General features: G+C 46.8%; 1 protein-coding gene and 1 long non-coding RNA gene across 3 annotated transcripts in view; both read right to left on the bottom strand.

Moving 5' to 3' along the window:
* UNK (unk zinc finger) overlaps positions 1-13,970 on the bottom strand; it is a 28,717-nt gene extending 14,747 nt beyond the window's left edge. The window contains exon 1 of one of the 2 annotated variants that reach the window (XM_037158028.2): positions 13,771-13,970. In XM_037158028.2, the coding sequence (XP_037013923.2) occupies positions 13,771-13,874 (104 nt within the window). In that variant the 5' untranslated portion in view covers positions 13,875-13,970. The remainder of the gene's footprint in view (positions 1-13,770) is intronic. The other variant, XM_037158030.2, reaches the window with a different exon arrangement.
* Positions 3,084-13,740, bottom strand: LOC119058661 (uncharacterized). The gene is made up of 4 exons (XR_008390841.1): positions 8,977-13,740; positions 7,517-7,609; positions 5,837-6,659; positions 3,084-5,390 (listed from the first exon to the last, which is right to left on the bottom strand). It is a non-coding gene; the product is annotated as an uncharacterized LOC119058661 (long non-coding RNA).

Genomic DNA, 13,970 nt, shown 5'->3' with positions numbered 1-13,970 from the left:
GGCCCAGGGCTGAGACGGTGCAGACAGGTTATCTTTAATGGCAATAAAAGGCTGGAAGTGTGGAGAAGTGTCCGGGGGTTCAGAGTGGTGAGCAGGGCGCTCCCAGAGGAACACAGATGAGGTTGTCTAGGGCAGCAAAGCCTCCAAATGGAGCCCTGCGTTCACTCAGCACACCTTTGGCACCTACTAGGTCCAGGCACGGTGGAGGGCAATGACACGGACGAAGCTGGCCCTTGTCCTCAGAAAGCCCCGTTTCCATGGGAGACATGCCAGCAGCAGGTGGAACCAGCCAAGTGTGGGGGAAGTCATGAGGTAGGTTCGCTCTGGGCTCTTTAGGAACCCAGAGTCAGAACCCGTGTCCTCGGCACAGCTCGCGGTGGAGAGAGGAGAAGGGAGGCGCTAGTGAGTGAAGGGTAGGGGAAGGGTGTTTCAGGCGCAGGGCACAGTATGAGCTGAGAAACAGCAGGTCTGGGTCCTCGAGCTCCCAGCACCCTTGTGGGATGTGAGTGGGATAGGAGAGGAACTGGAAAGGGGAAGTGAGGGAGAGGTGCAGGCAGAGCCGAACTTCAGGGACACTGTGGCCAAAGTTCAGGTACATTCTGAGATGCCAGGCAGAAGCCTGCAAGGCTCCCTCAGGCCTTGGGCTCCCCTGTGCCCTCTGGCATTGGGACACAAGGCTTGGACTTGAGGTCTCTCTCCCCGTCTCCCATCTGCATGGACAGAATGTTGCACCTCATGCTGTACAAAGGTACCACACGCTGGCACTGAGTTAGGACACCCATCCCCTAAACTAGGCTGAGCCCTCCTGGGCAACACATACTCCCCGACTTTGGACCCACGAGGAGACTGACTCTGGAAGAAAGAGGTGGGAATGGGAGAGGAGGCTGAGCCCAGGGCCGGGAGCAAAGAACGAGTGGTGGCTAGGACTGTCCGATTACCCCGTGGCAATCAGTACACCAAACTCAGATAAACCAAGATCTGCTGGGACATACTAAGAAATTACTCATTGTTTATTTGAAACTCCAATCTAGTGCCTCAGAGAACAGCCAGGGAGATGACAGGGAAGAACTCAGGACATGGTCTTCCCGACCCTGGGCACAGCCTGTCCCGCTGGAGAAACTGGCGAGCCCACTCCCTGGGGCAGCCAAGTCTACAGTGCCCCATGCAGGATGCCAGGGCTCCACAAGGGTCCCACCTGGCAGGAGTGCCCCAGAGGACAGACACAGGGGCAACAGATGACATCATTTTAAGCCTCTTCATTTCCACTCCCACAGGTCGGGGACCTGGTTCCTTTTAATAAACTGGTCTTGCTTCCGGCCTCTCCTCTGCCCGTCTAGTTTACCCTGCACAGTGCTCACTACTCCTCCTGGAGTCCAAACTTAACCCTCCCTTTATTAAAAAAGCCTTTGGATCCCCCCAGTTGCCACTGAGAAGCAACTCCAGAGTCTGGAACTCCAGGCCCTGCTTGCCTGGCCCAGTGTACTTTTCCAGCCTCATTCCGCTGGATTTCTCTCTCTTCCCACTGCTAACAACTGGAGTCCTCGCAACCAGAGTAATTTCTCTCCCTGCTGTGCTCAACGTGCCCTTTCTCACCTGCAGAAATCTTTCAAGGCTGACTCCTGTGGTAATGAGTCTTCTGATGCCACCACCTCAAAGCCTTCCCCGGCCTCCTCCCCTCCTGCCCTGTCATCGGCTAAAAGTTACCGTATCTGTTAAGTTTTTGCAGCACTTTCTCTAGACATTCCTTACAGCCCTTATCCTGCACTGCATATTAATAATGTGTGTCGTTTCCCCTACTACTAGATTATAAAGTCCTTGGTGCCAGGCATGTAAGAAGCCAATACAGCCCTGGCTGGTGTGGCTCAGTGGATTGAGCACAGGCCTGCAAACCAAAGGGTCCCCCATTCGATCCCCAGTCAGGGCACATGCCTGGGTTGTGGACCAGGTCCCCAGTAGGGGGCGTGCAAGGGGCAACCACACACTGACATTTCCCTCTCTTCCTCCCTTCCTCTCTCTCTAAAATAAATAAAATCTTAAAAAAAAAAAAAAGGCCCCAGTACAGTGACAAAGTTGACTATTACAAGAAATAAAAACGTCTCAGAAAGGGCGAAGTCCACAAAACAATCCCAACAGTTTCCTGATGCTGCTGGCAGGGCTGACCCTGGTCCCGGGTGGAAGGCACTTCAGAGCAGTAAACCTGACACGTGGCCGAGAGGACACACCAACCTGCAGAAAGCCACTCGTGAGCAAGGGGGTTGGAATGACCGAATCTAGGTGGCCGAGAGAGCCCACTTTCAACCAACTACAATGAGAGGAAAGAAATTAAGAAACTGAACCTTACATCATTCATGAAACTTAACCACCCACCGCCTGGGAGCCCAAACGCTGGGTCAGAGTTTCCTATACTCCCCTCCAGCCTTGTGGTACCGGGCAATGCAGTTCTCATGAGGCAAGGAGAAAACCACTTAGAAACCACTCTTCTGTATTTTCATGGATTGAAATGAGCACAAATTTTCAGTGAAAACGCAGAACTGTCTCCATTAAGCTCCACTTCATCTTTCCATTTTAAAGGTTTGAAAGCACAGGATGGAACGAACAGGGTGAGGCTCACTGTTCAGTTCAGCCAGCTCTCGGGAAACAAGCCCTGGGGTCTAACCAAGAAGGGAAGTCTCACCCTTCCACGATCTGGGGGTTGGGGGGCACAGGGCCCCAGTCTCCCAAGCAGACACCCACAAGCCCGAGTATAAAAACCAATGAACACAGACCAGCTTCAAGTTGAGAGGCCTCAGTGACCTGCTGTGGCCAGGATGAGTTCAGAAACCACTCAGGCCCTGAGTAAGGAAGGTCAGAGAAAGCCACGCCCCGGACCAGTGGAAGGGCTTCCCGAAACTTGGCCCTACTGGCCGGGGCTCCACCCTCCCACTCACTCGGCTGGGGCTGACTTCCCATCAATCATCTCACACACCTCTTCAGGACATCAGATTAATTATCTTATGGTTTACTGACCAATGTAAAACATTATTATAAAAGTAACATGCCCCCTTGAAGGGCAAAATCACCCTTTTTGGTAAATTTTCTCCCACTATATATTTTTATACAGGTAGCATCATAATGTACCCTAGTGCTTGCTATATTGGTTTACAGAACGTCTCATACTTTTCTCTAAAAACTTTAAAAATAAAATATGGGCAACTAGTTCTTTTTAGAAAAATCAAATAATACTTTCAACATTTACTGGATTCTCTTTATCTTCTGAAATTCTAAACAACAGCCAAAGCCAGGCTACTTGAAACCTAATTAAATCACTCGCCCCCTAAATCAACATGACAACACAGAAGAAAGTAGTAATGAATTCAGAAAGTTGTATCCCTCTTAAAGAGGTGTTAAATCAAGCGCTCAACTGCTACAAGTTCAATTTCCAGCTACACTTTAAAGCCCATTCCCCAGATTCACCAGTTGGGGTATTTCACTTGCCCTCTCCTAGGGAAGTGTATGAGAACTTGAGTAAACCGCCTAAGTATCAGACATGCCTGACAGAAAAACCACGTGAGGACTGACGCAATGACCTGGATCCAGCCCCCACTACCTTTGCGACAGTGCTCGGCACGGCCTCACTGCCCGGCTCCCTCCCCAACAAAACAGGCTCTGGATTGGCTCGGCAAACTTCTGCTGTAAAGGACCAGATAGTAAATATTTTAGACTTAGAGGGTGTCAAGACACCAAATTGAGGGTATTATGCAGGTACTTATATAACAAGAGAGAGAGCAAATTTCCATATGTATTTTATTGATAAATTCAAAATATAATAGTAATTGGCCACAACTTTGTAATACAGGCCTACTAAGAAGAACGGAGTTGGGAGGGATAACATTTGCTAGGTCCCTTTCATCAAAATTACAAATGTTCATCTGTTATAATAGAATTTTATGTATTTCATCTTTGAAAATGTCTCTTCACATAAGTAGGTACTGCCAATAAATACTGTTATTCCTAAATAGAAAAATTTGTTTAAAAAAAATACTGTTATTCCACAAACATGATTTTAGTTGAGCATATTCATCTCTTAGAAGATATTTATAAGACTTTAATTGTCTTGATATTTGCATTCAAGTCACGTCCGGTTGAAGGCCTGGTGTAAACTGCTTAGGTGCACAGGTAAATGGACTCTGGAATAGAGAATTTCCTTTGTATTCGGATCAAGATGCAGCATTGCTGTGAGAACTGTCGTTTGTGTTCGGAAATCACGTCCACGATAAACCTGTGTACAAACGGAGGTCTCGCCTTTAACTTTTGACAGCGCAGTGTATCACGCAGCTTGACGACTCACAGATCGAACGTGAGTTGTCGAAATGAGTTTACTGCAATGTAGGGTTTGCACATAAATAATGACTTGCCTTGAAATTTTAGGGTGAATTCCCTAAGAAACATTATGAAGTCTGCAGGAAAAGCTAATTTCCAAAGCCATTCATTGTTCAATAATGGTAGTTGAAAATGATTCTTCGCACCCAAAAAGATTTTAATCTCAGCCCTGAACTGAAAAAAATCACAGGGAAACCTTCCCACTGCTCGGCCATTGCACTGCTGTGCAGCAGAGACGGCAGAACAATTCTGCTTCTAGTTCTGACCATTCACGGAACTGACGGCGGGCAAGTCTGCAAGAGGCAGTGCCATTTGGCACCGAGCCCAACAGCTCACAACACACAGCTCACAACACACGACAAGAGTCAGAGACACTCCGCAGAGAGCCTGCTGATGAACAATGCAATGAGTGACTGTGGCTTTCAACACCTCCCATCTGCCTAAGCTTCGTGACTGTCTGTTGTGGTAGCCAAGGGTTCGGACAGTGCTGATCTGCAAACTACTGTCTTCCACACTCACAGCAGCCCTACTGGCTGCTATGCCCACACCCACCCCTGAAGAGAAATGTGGCTGGAGCGCTCACACACTGTGGCTTATCAGACTCTTTGTTTTCAAGTTTGAGAATAAAATACTCCTAACTTACAAGGGCAGATAAGCAGATTAAGAATACTAAACTACTTATTTAAGTGTGATATATATATGTACATATAAAAATATACACATATCTTACAATTTATTGAAAATCTTTCCTCTTTTCTAAAGAGCTTTAGGTAAATTACTAGCGGTTCTATGCTGTTTTTATAAGACATACACATTCTGTTTTGATATCAAACATAATTCAGAAACCATACAATTTTGTAACGATAACCACATCAGTGGAAGTTGCCAAAAAGTGATTTAAAAAAAACAAGGCCAAATAAAGCTAAAATTGGTGCTTGGCAAGTATCTGGACAATTCTGATAAAGCGCTATGCAGCTATAGAGAGCTGGCATCCAAGTCTTCCGAAGTGGTCCTGGTTTAGAACATTCTCTCTGGCAGAAAAAGAAAGCAAATAAAATAAATGTCTAGTGAATTCTGAGTATGTCTGAAACTTTAAGGCAGGCTTTGAGATCCCCAAATTGACTTTTAGCCAAAAAGCCCCTATACTAAGGCCCAGTGAACCTCCTGAATACAACGGAAGGGCCCTGACTCAGAGACACACACACGACAGCCCCACGAGGGCTAGAGGCCCTGTGGTAAGCGAACACTTCAGGGTGGGCAGCTATCCACTGGCAACCACTTTCCCCCACTCATCACTGAGACAGTCCGACACCTGTGAGCTGGGCTAGCCCCGACAACTAACAAGAGCCACGAGGCTATGACGCTGTAGAACTGGCCCAGTGTCCCTAGTTCCTTCTTTCTACAATTGTCGCCCCCTTGCCCTAAGGACCCTGGAACTGGTGATAGGAGAGTTCGTGTAAGTGCCTCAGCCACTGACCTGGGAGGACGTGCGGGGAGCACTGAGAGCCCTGACTCCCGCTCCCTAAATCAGGGAGCACCTCTACTTGATGTAGCTTTTCCAAACACAGATGGTCTGAAAAACCTCCGATCCGATGAGCATTTCCGTGTTACGTGTAAATCAGTGTTGCTTTGTACACTGTTTTCTGTACAACCAAGTCTTTGGCCCTGGGAGGGTGGATCCATTCACAGCACAAATCCTTCATGTAAGATACAGGCAGTCTGATGGAGGCTGTACGAAGGATGACGACTGAAGTTCAAGTGGATGCAGAAGAGGGGAGTGTGCTCTGAGGACGACACCAACCCATGTGTGCCCTAGGAAATGAAGACCCTCTCTAGTGGGGAGACAGCCCAGGAAGGTGTTTTGATTAGGGCCACTGAGGGAAAGAGTAATGCAACCAGAAGCAGTGACTTGGGCCCAGTTCCCACTCATTAGCATAGTATCGTACACCGTGCTAAGAGCCGGGCACTGTTTCAAGCACTTTATACATGTGAACTCACGCAATCCTCACAATGACTGCACAGGCACTGCTGCTACCCTCTGGAGACTGAAACCCAGAGAGGAAGGTCACTTGCCCAAGGTCCCACAGCAAATAAAGGGCAGAACTGGGCTTCAAACGCACACAGCTGGCCTCGGAGTCAGCCTTCTTAAACGTCATGCTGACTGTCGACTTCGTTTCTCTTAACTGAGATAAAGGGAAAACAAGGGCAGCAGCAAATAAGCGTGCACGAGTCTGGATGCTGCGTGAAATGCATCAGGGAGTTTCTGACAGGCCATAATTACACCACCATAAAACAAGTCACTAAAAATAAAAACAGAAATGTTAATTTTAACATGCTCTACTGAATATTTAATATTCATTTTACATACTCATCATAAAGGACTCTCGGTTCGATTAAAAAACTGTTCGCTTTTTTAAATAAGAAAATACAGGCACGTTTCTAATTTATGCTAGGTTTGAAGAGGTTTGCTCTACACGGACTCTAAAGAGGCAGGCTAGCAAGTGCCTGGCACCTCCTGGCAGTAAAAGGGACACTGAAAAGATACAATACTGTTCTTACCAAAATTAATAGAAGCTCAGATACTATTTAGAACATTCAGATCATAAAAAAACCCACACCAAAGGTTCTTATAACCTCTTCTTTTCTAAGCCCAAGTGCCGCTCTTCAATGGGGGTAGTTTTGTGACTAGGCCAAAATTTCACAGGGAGGTAGGAACGTGGGCCTCCCCCCTCCTCATAAGTCACTCTGTTAGGACTTACTGTGGCCATATGGTGTTTCAGATACTAATTGGAAACAAATTAGTCAATTTAAGAATACAGAAAGGAAACTGTGACATAAAGAATAAGGAGCCCAGGCTGGTGTGGCTCAGTGGACTGAGCATAGACCTGTGAACCAAAAGGTTGCCAGTTCAATTCCCAGTCAGGGCACATGCCTGGGCTGTGGGCCCAGTTCCCACTTCAGGGTATGAGAGAGGGAACCAATCAATGTTTCTCTTCCTCTCTTCCCCTCCTTCTAAAAGTAAATAAATAAAATCTTAAAAAAAAGGAAAACGAAGAGACATTCAGCAAGCTCAGATATGACACGGTGACACTGACCCAGGCCTTAGCATCTTCTTTGTCTCCTAAATCAATTGAACACCAACAGAAAAAAAGGTCACCTCACAGAGAACGCTATGAGATTTTAAGTCGCTAGACTCCTTTCCATCTTCTCCTCCTCCTCAGCTCTCGATACTGCTGTCAAATGCTACACACTGGCAAAGAAAAAAGGGGTGAAAGTTGAGGGATTTTACAGAGAAATAATTAAAAAGCTGTGACTACTTGAACTAAAACATTATAGCCCAATACCATTTTAAATGCCCAGAACACATGGCCTGTCTTTAAAGAAATGCCAGCACGCACATCAGAACAGCCCGCACGACAGCTGAGGACTGTGACCTATCACACTTCAGCAGAGCGGCAACCTTCCACCTCCCGCCCACCCTAGGAAATAAGTGCGATTCATTCTACCAACGCATTGGGAAAAACATGCTTGTTCCTTATAGTGGCTGTTAATTCAGACAATTTCGAGCACAACTGCCGACCACCAGCAGTCTCAAACTTGCTGAGTGTTCACTCCTTATCTCAAAAGCACCTCAGCAGACTCAGAACGTGGGGGCATGTTCACTAGAACGGACCAGCGGGGCTCAGCCGTTGAGAGGGCTGGGGGACGGTGTTCCTTTTCACCTGGCGCGGGCTTGCCCACACACGGGAGGATGCTGCCGAGCCGGAGGGGCCCTGTGCTCTACAGCCATTCTAGCAAGTAGGAACTCATATGCATTGATTTCTTAAAGCCCCTTTCTTAAAAATATTAAGGTGTAATATACACAACATAAAAATGCACTGTTTTCAAGTGTACTGTTTTTTAATACATTTAACATGTTGCATAACTATCACCGATTCCAGAACACTTCCATCACTCTACAACTATGTCTTATACATATGACCATACGCACTGATTTTACCCGTAGTTTCTACACAGATAATCTCTGTCTTCCAAGCAGGCATTTAAGATGGTTGTTTGGGTAAATCCACAGAGTACCCGCATCGTAAGAAAATAAGAAAGCTATGTCGTCCAGAAGGATACTGAACCCAAACTCCTGGCACTTTTAGCAATTAGGCTAATGTATTTTTTTGCATTGGCTAAGAACAGCAGAGAAACTGACATTCAACAACATCTTCACATAACGCATTAGTGTGCCCTAAATTCATCCAAGATTTTAAAAGAAGGGAAGACAACCTACTAGGGTTAATAACTGTCCATAGTTCCAATTTCAAAATACAGAAGATGCATTATGTGGGAAAACCTCCTTTGGCATCAACAATAAATGAAAAACTTCATCATTAAGCAAATATTGCCCCATTTGGGAAAATAATCCTAAACCAGTTCACCATTTAAAGTAATATAGCTACAAATGCAACCTTAATCGCTCTGCTGCCCTGAAGTCTCTCCTGCTGAGAACAGTGACTCTTAGGCAAAGGTCTGGCAGAAAGGCCTGCGGACGCACGGCGAGCTCTGGCTGCAGTGGGGCTCTCACCAGAGTGAGCTCACAGCTTCTGCGACACACAGGAAGGAGCTCACCTTCAGGCAGCAGGGCATTGAGAGCGGGAGGAGGTAGGTCCGAGAGGGCATCTTGCTTTTGTGCACTGATCTGAGGTGCCCCTTCCAGAGGAGGAGCGCCTCTACAGAGCACGCCCAAGTGGGTTGCTCTGAGTTGCTCTCAGAGTTGTCCGCTGCCCTCACCATAAGTCAGTCTTTGTAGGATGACAGAAAGCACCAGTGAAAGCAGATGCATATGGGCTGTGGGGAAGCCTTCTTTAGTGTCTAACACGGCTGGATTAAAACAAAAAAACTTAACCATTAAGCAAATCTTCACTTTAATCATTAATTTAGATTATAACAAATATCAACTAGATGTTAAGCTTAACTCTACCCTTAAGATGAGCACTTAAAACTTATAAACGGGAATTCTGTAGGTTTGATTGAAGGCCATAATGAGCTCTTAATTTTGGTTCTGTAAGAAACTAGTTCCAGCCCTGGCCAGGTAGCTCAGTTGGTTGGAACATCATCCCAATACTCCAAGGTTGCGGGTTCCATCCTGGTCAGAGCACATACAAGAATCAACCAGTGAATGCACAAGTAAGTGGAACAACAAATGGATGTTTTCTCTCTCTCTCTCCCCCTTCCTCTCTAAAATCAATTAAGAAAGAAAAGAGAAAAGATGAGAAGAGAGGGAGGGAGGGAGGGAAGAGTTCTACTTGACAAATAAGTAAACAAGATCCAGAAATATTTATTGGTAGTTTAACTCATTCTTGCTGAGGTTGCTAGGCAACGCTTCCAGTAACTTCAGTTGTGCAACAAGCTGCCCTCTAGTAATGTATGTGCAATCTTACTGCATCTGCAATAATGTCTTTACTACATGTTCATGTCCTGGATTTCCCAAAACACAACCAGATGCAATCAAGTGAAGTTCATGATGCTTCTATAACATGCAAACTAACAAATCTGCCTCAAAATAGTTATCTAAGGACATACTGCTACATTATCCCTGTTTAAAAATCCCAGGAAAAAGTCCTTAATTAAAAAGGACACTTGGGGAAAGGAAATCTTTAAAGTACTTATCTATCCTCTGTCCGCCTATAAGAAATCACCCAGTGACCAAGAAACCTTCCTGGAACTAGAAATTCATTTTCCTTTAACACAAGGTATTAAGAACTTTGAGAATCAACTGCAGGTGAAGGAATCCAAACATGATTTAATGTCCCTGAGGTTTTTTATAAGGTCAAGATAATGATACAACTGTTACACAGTAATAAGCCCAAAGTTGGCTAAATCTGTATATTTCAGAATGTAATTGCTCTATGAGAATGTAAAATTTCTCATTCTGATAATCTACTTTTATAAAACTTATTTTATTCATTTATTTTATTTTAGAGAGAAGGGAAGGGGAGAAAGAGCGAGAAACCTAATTGTTCCACTCACCTGTGCATTCATTGCTCCAGTCTTGCATGTGCCCTGACAGGGCATTGAACTCACAACCTTGGTGTATCAGGACAACGCTCCAACCAACTGAGCTCCCTGGCCAGGGCTGAAACTCTTCTAATAAACAAGATGGTCTTGTTCTAAGTAAACCTGGGTAAAATGCAGTCCTTGTGAAATAAAAAGACAAATCACCTAGCCAGAGGTCCTGTGTTTCCTATATTGGATGAGCACTAATATACGCGTATTACCATTTTAGAGCGCTGGTCACATACTTAGAGCCGTTCAACAGAGGAAATTCTAATATACCTATTTTCTAAAAGGGTAGAATTCCTCAGGTCTAGCACAAGTGCCTGCTGAAAGGATTAAAGTTTCTCTTAAATGGAGATTATTTAGGAGATTTAGAAAAATACCAACAAAATAATTATCCTTCAAACTGTTATAAATAATCCCCTTAACCCAGAAAATGAGCTCAGACTCCAGGACTTCCACTGAGGGACAAGGACAAACAGAAGAAGGCACACAGAAGGGAAACGCTGCACCCGGGAAGGCAACGCTGGCTTCTGCTGGACTCCACTGTGTTCACTGAGACTGTCTGCCATTAAGATGAGGGACTCAACTTTCTGGAGATCACTGCAATGATGGTTGCATGTCACATAATGGCACAGAACACAGGTGCAAAAAATACACAAAATCAATGTAACAAATGTTTTAGAAGAATTGTAAAGGTAAAAAATTTTGATAGTAAAAAGAAAATACAAACATTCAAAGAGGACTTAGCTTTGTGGGGACACCACCACGGGGCCTTGTCTGTACTCAGTGAGGGTACCGGCCCAATAGCTAAAGCCACAGCCAGACTGGAACAAATCCTGGAAATTCATGCTGCAAGGGAGAATGAAAAATTGCCAAGCAGCTCGAAATTTTGTAACAAATACTGAAATAAAAATAAAAATATTCCTGTATCCAGCCCTGGCCGGAGAGCTCAGTTGGTTAGAGTATTGTCCTGATGTGCCGATGTTATGGGTTTGATCCCTGGGTCAGAGGACATACGTACAAGCAGCAACCAATAAAGGCATAAGCAAGCAGAACAACAAATTGATGTTTGTCTCTCTCCCCCAAAAAATCAATAAAGTTTTTTTAAAAATTAAAAATGATAAATCTAAAAATATTACTGTATCCTAACCTAAACCCCCAAAAGCAACAAATGGGTTCATCTTAAAAACAAACAAAAAAATCCAGGGCCAACAAAGTGTGCTGGGGCCATCTTCCGTGCCCTCACCCTCCCTGCTCCTCAAGCCTGGGGCATCAAGGAATGAAGTTTTCCCAATCATCACAACTTCCGAATATCCACAAATCTACCAAGGAAGACGGCTGATTTCTACCCCCGACTTTTGGAGATATTAACATAAACACACACACACAAATGAACAGACAAAAGAAAGAGATGGTAACACCTAAAATCTCCAACTACCCAATCAAACTCACTGTGGATTCACTAAGCCACCTCAAGAGCCAAGACTGATTACTCTGCATTTACCCCACACGGAATGGATAGTTCCGACAAATGAGAATCAGAACAAAGACTCAGATATTACCACTTATTTACACACAGATGTTGACTTGTTTCATCCGGCAATTCCATTACGATCAGAAAGCCTTTTTTGTTTACTTTTATTTTTTTTAATTTTTAAAAGATTTTATTTCTCTATCTTGAGAGGGGAAGGGAAGGAGAGGAGAGAAATATCAATGTGTGGTTGCCTCTCATACTTCCCCTGCTGGGAACTGGCCTGCTACCCAGGCATGTGCCCTGACTGGGAATCGAACCGTGATCTTTTGGTCCACAGGCCCTCACTCAATCCACTGAGCTACACCAGCCAGGTTTATTTACTTTTAGAGAGGGGAGAAGGGAGGGAGAAAGAAACATCCATCTGGTTGCCTCTCACATGCCCCCAGCTGGGGACCTGGCCTGCAACACAGGCACATGCCCTGACTGGGAATTGAACCTTCAACTTTTTGGTTTGTAGGCTGCTGCTCAATCCACTGAGCCACACCAGCCAGGGCAGATTAACCTAAGACGGCCTTAGTATACTCAACTAACAACACAACACAGAAAGAGACTGCTGAAACCAAGACCCACATGACTCAAAATATTACAGGCATTTACTGAAAAACGTGATTCGAGCAACCAGAGTTTATAAAGTTCCAATTACACCAAGTTTTCAGATTTCCCACTCAAGCCCACACTGTTGACTGACCGCAACACTCAACCAATCAGTATTCTCTAAGGCCAGACCACCTCACCAAAACAATGGCAGGATGGCAGAATGAAGTCCACTAAGAAAGGACCAGCGAAGCCACCGCCACGTGAGGAAAGTGAGTCCCCGCGAGTCTGACCGTAGTCAGGAAAGAGCTTCCGATGATGCCGACCCGGGGCAGAGCAGCTGGCAAAGGAACCAGCGCGCGTCCTGAAACCGAGCCCCCCCTCCCCCGAACGGCTTCCCAGTGGGTTTCACTTCTGCGCCCCCAGCTCCTCCTGTCTACTTGCACTTCTTCCTGCTCCAACAGGCGCTCCCTGCTCTGGATTCACCAGGTGGCCCTTACGGGCTACTCAAGCCCGAGGTGTGAGGATGCACATCGCTCAGGAGCCCATGGGGATGACAGGCAAAGAGCATCTGGGAACATGGAAACCAACGTTTTGCTTAACAGGAAGACCCGCCTCTTTCCATCTTCCTTTCTCCCAAAGCACCTATTGCTTAATGCACCTTCAAAGGCAGTGGAGAGGAGGAAGGCAGGGGCCTACACTGAGACACAAGCTGATTCCCAGGGAGAGGTTTTCCACGTTACTGGCCAGTGTCAGCATTGGGGGCTCTCCCTCCGGTGGCACATTTCGGCTGGGCCTGAGGACACCCTCCGACCCCGTCCTGCTCAGGGTCCCTGACTCCAGGTTAGGTCAACTGTGAACGTGGGAAACACACGGGCCTTGTGGACTCCACGCTAACCGACATTCATCGGTGGTCCCAGGGTTGGCCCCTAAGCAACCCATCCTGGTCGGGTCTTGGACTCCTCCTCGCCCCTCGAGTGCCTGCTACTGTCGTTTACAGTCTGAGGAACAGTTAGGCCTCGAAGGCCTGAGTTAAGGGGTGTGCGCTCCGCAGCCCGCGCTCCTGCCTTCCCCACTCGGCGGCGGGGACCGAGCTTCCCGCCCCAAGGCCCGACCAGAGCTTGGTGGCAGCTGGAGGTAGTCGGGACCGGCCCCAGCAGGTTGGAACCGGTCTGGGCCGGGCCGGAGGAGGAAAGGGGGGGAGGGAGAGGCCGCCTCGCGCTCTCCCTGCGCGCGTGACTCACGCTGGCCGCTGACGTCAGGCGTGCGCGCGCGGCGGGGGGGGCTCTACGTACGTGTAGTGCTGCGGTTTCTCAGGCTGTGCCTGCAGCACCTGAGCGGTAGCGGCCGGGGGCGCCGAGGAAGCTGCGGAGCCGCCGGGCCCGGGGCCCTTCGACATGTTCCTGTCTTCCTGCCTCTTCGCCGCTCCCCTTTTATTATTCAGTCTGCGCGGTCCGCGCCGAGGTCTCAGTGCGCCTGCGCCGCGCCAAGAGAA

Source organism: Artibeus jamaicensis, unplaced genomic scaffold (genome assembly GCF_021234435.1).
Source record: "Artibeus jamaicensis isolate MK-2021 breed Jamaican fruit bat unplaced genomic scaffold, CSHL_Jam_final contig_2259, whole genome shotgun sequence".
In the NCBI taxonomy this organism is placed as follows: domain Eukaryota; kingdom Metazoa; phylum Chordata; class Mammalia; order Chiroptera; family Phyllostomidae; genus Artibeus; species Artibeus jamaicensis.
This window is presented reverse-complemented; position numbering and strand designations above follow the sequence as displayed.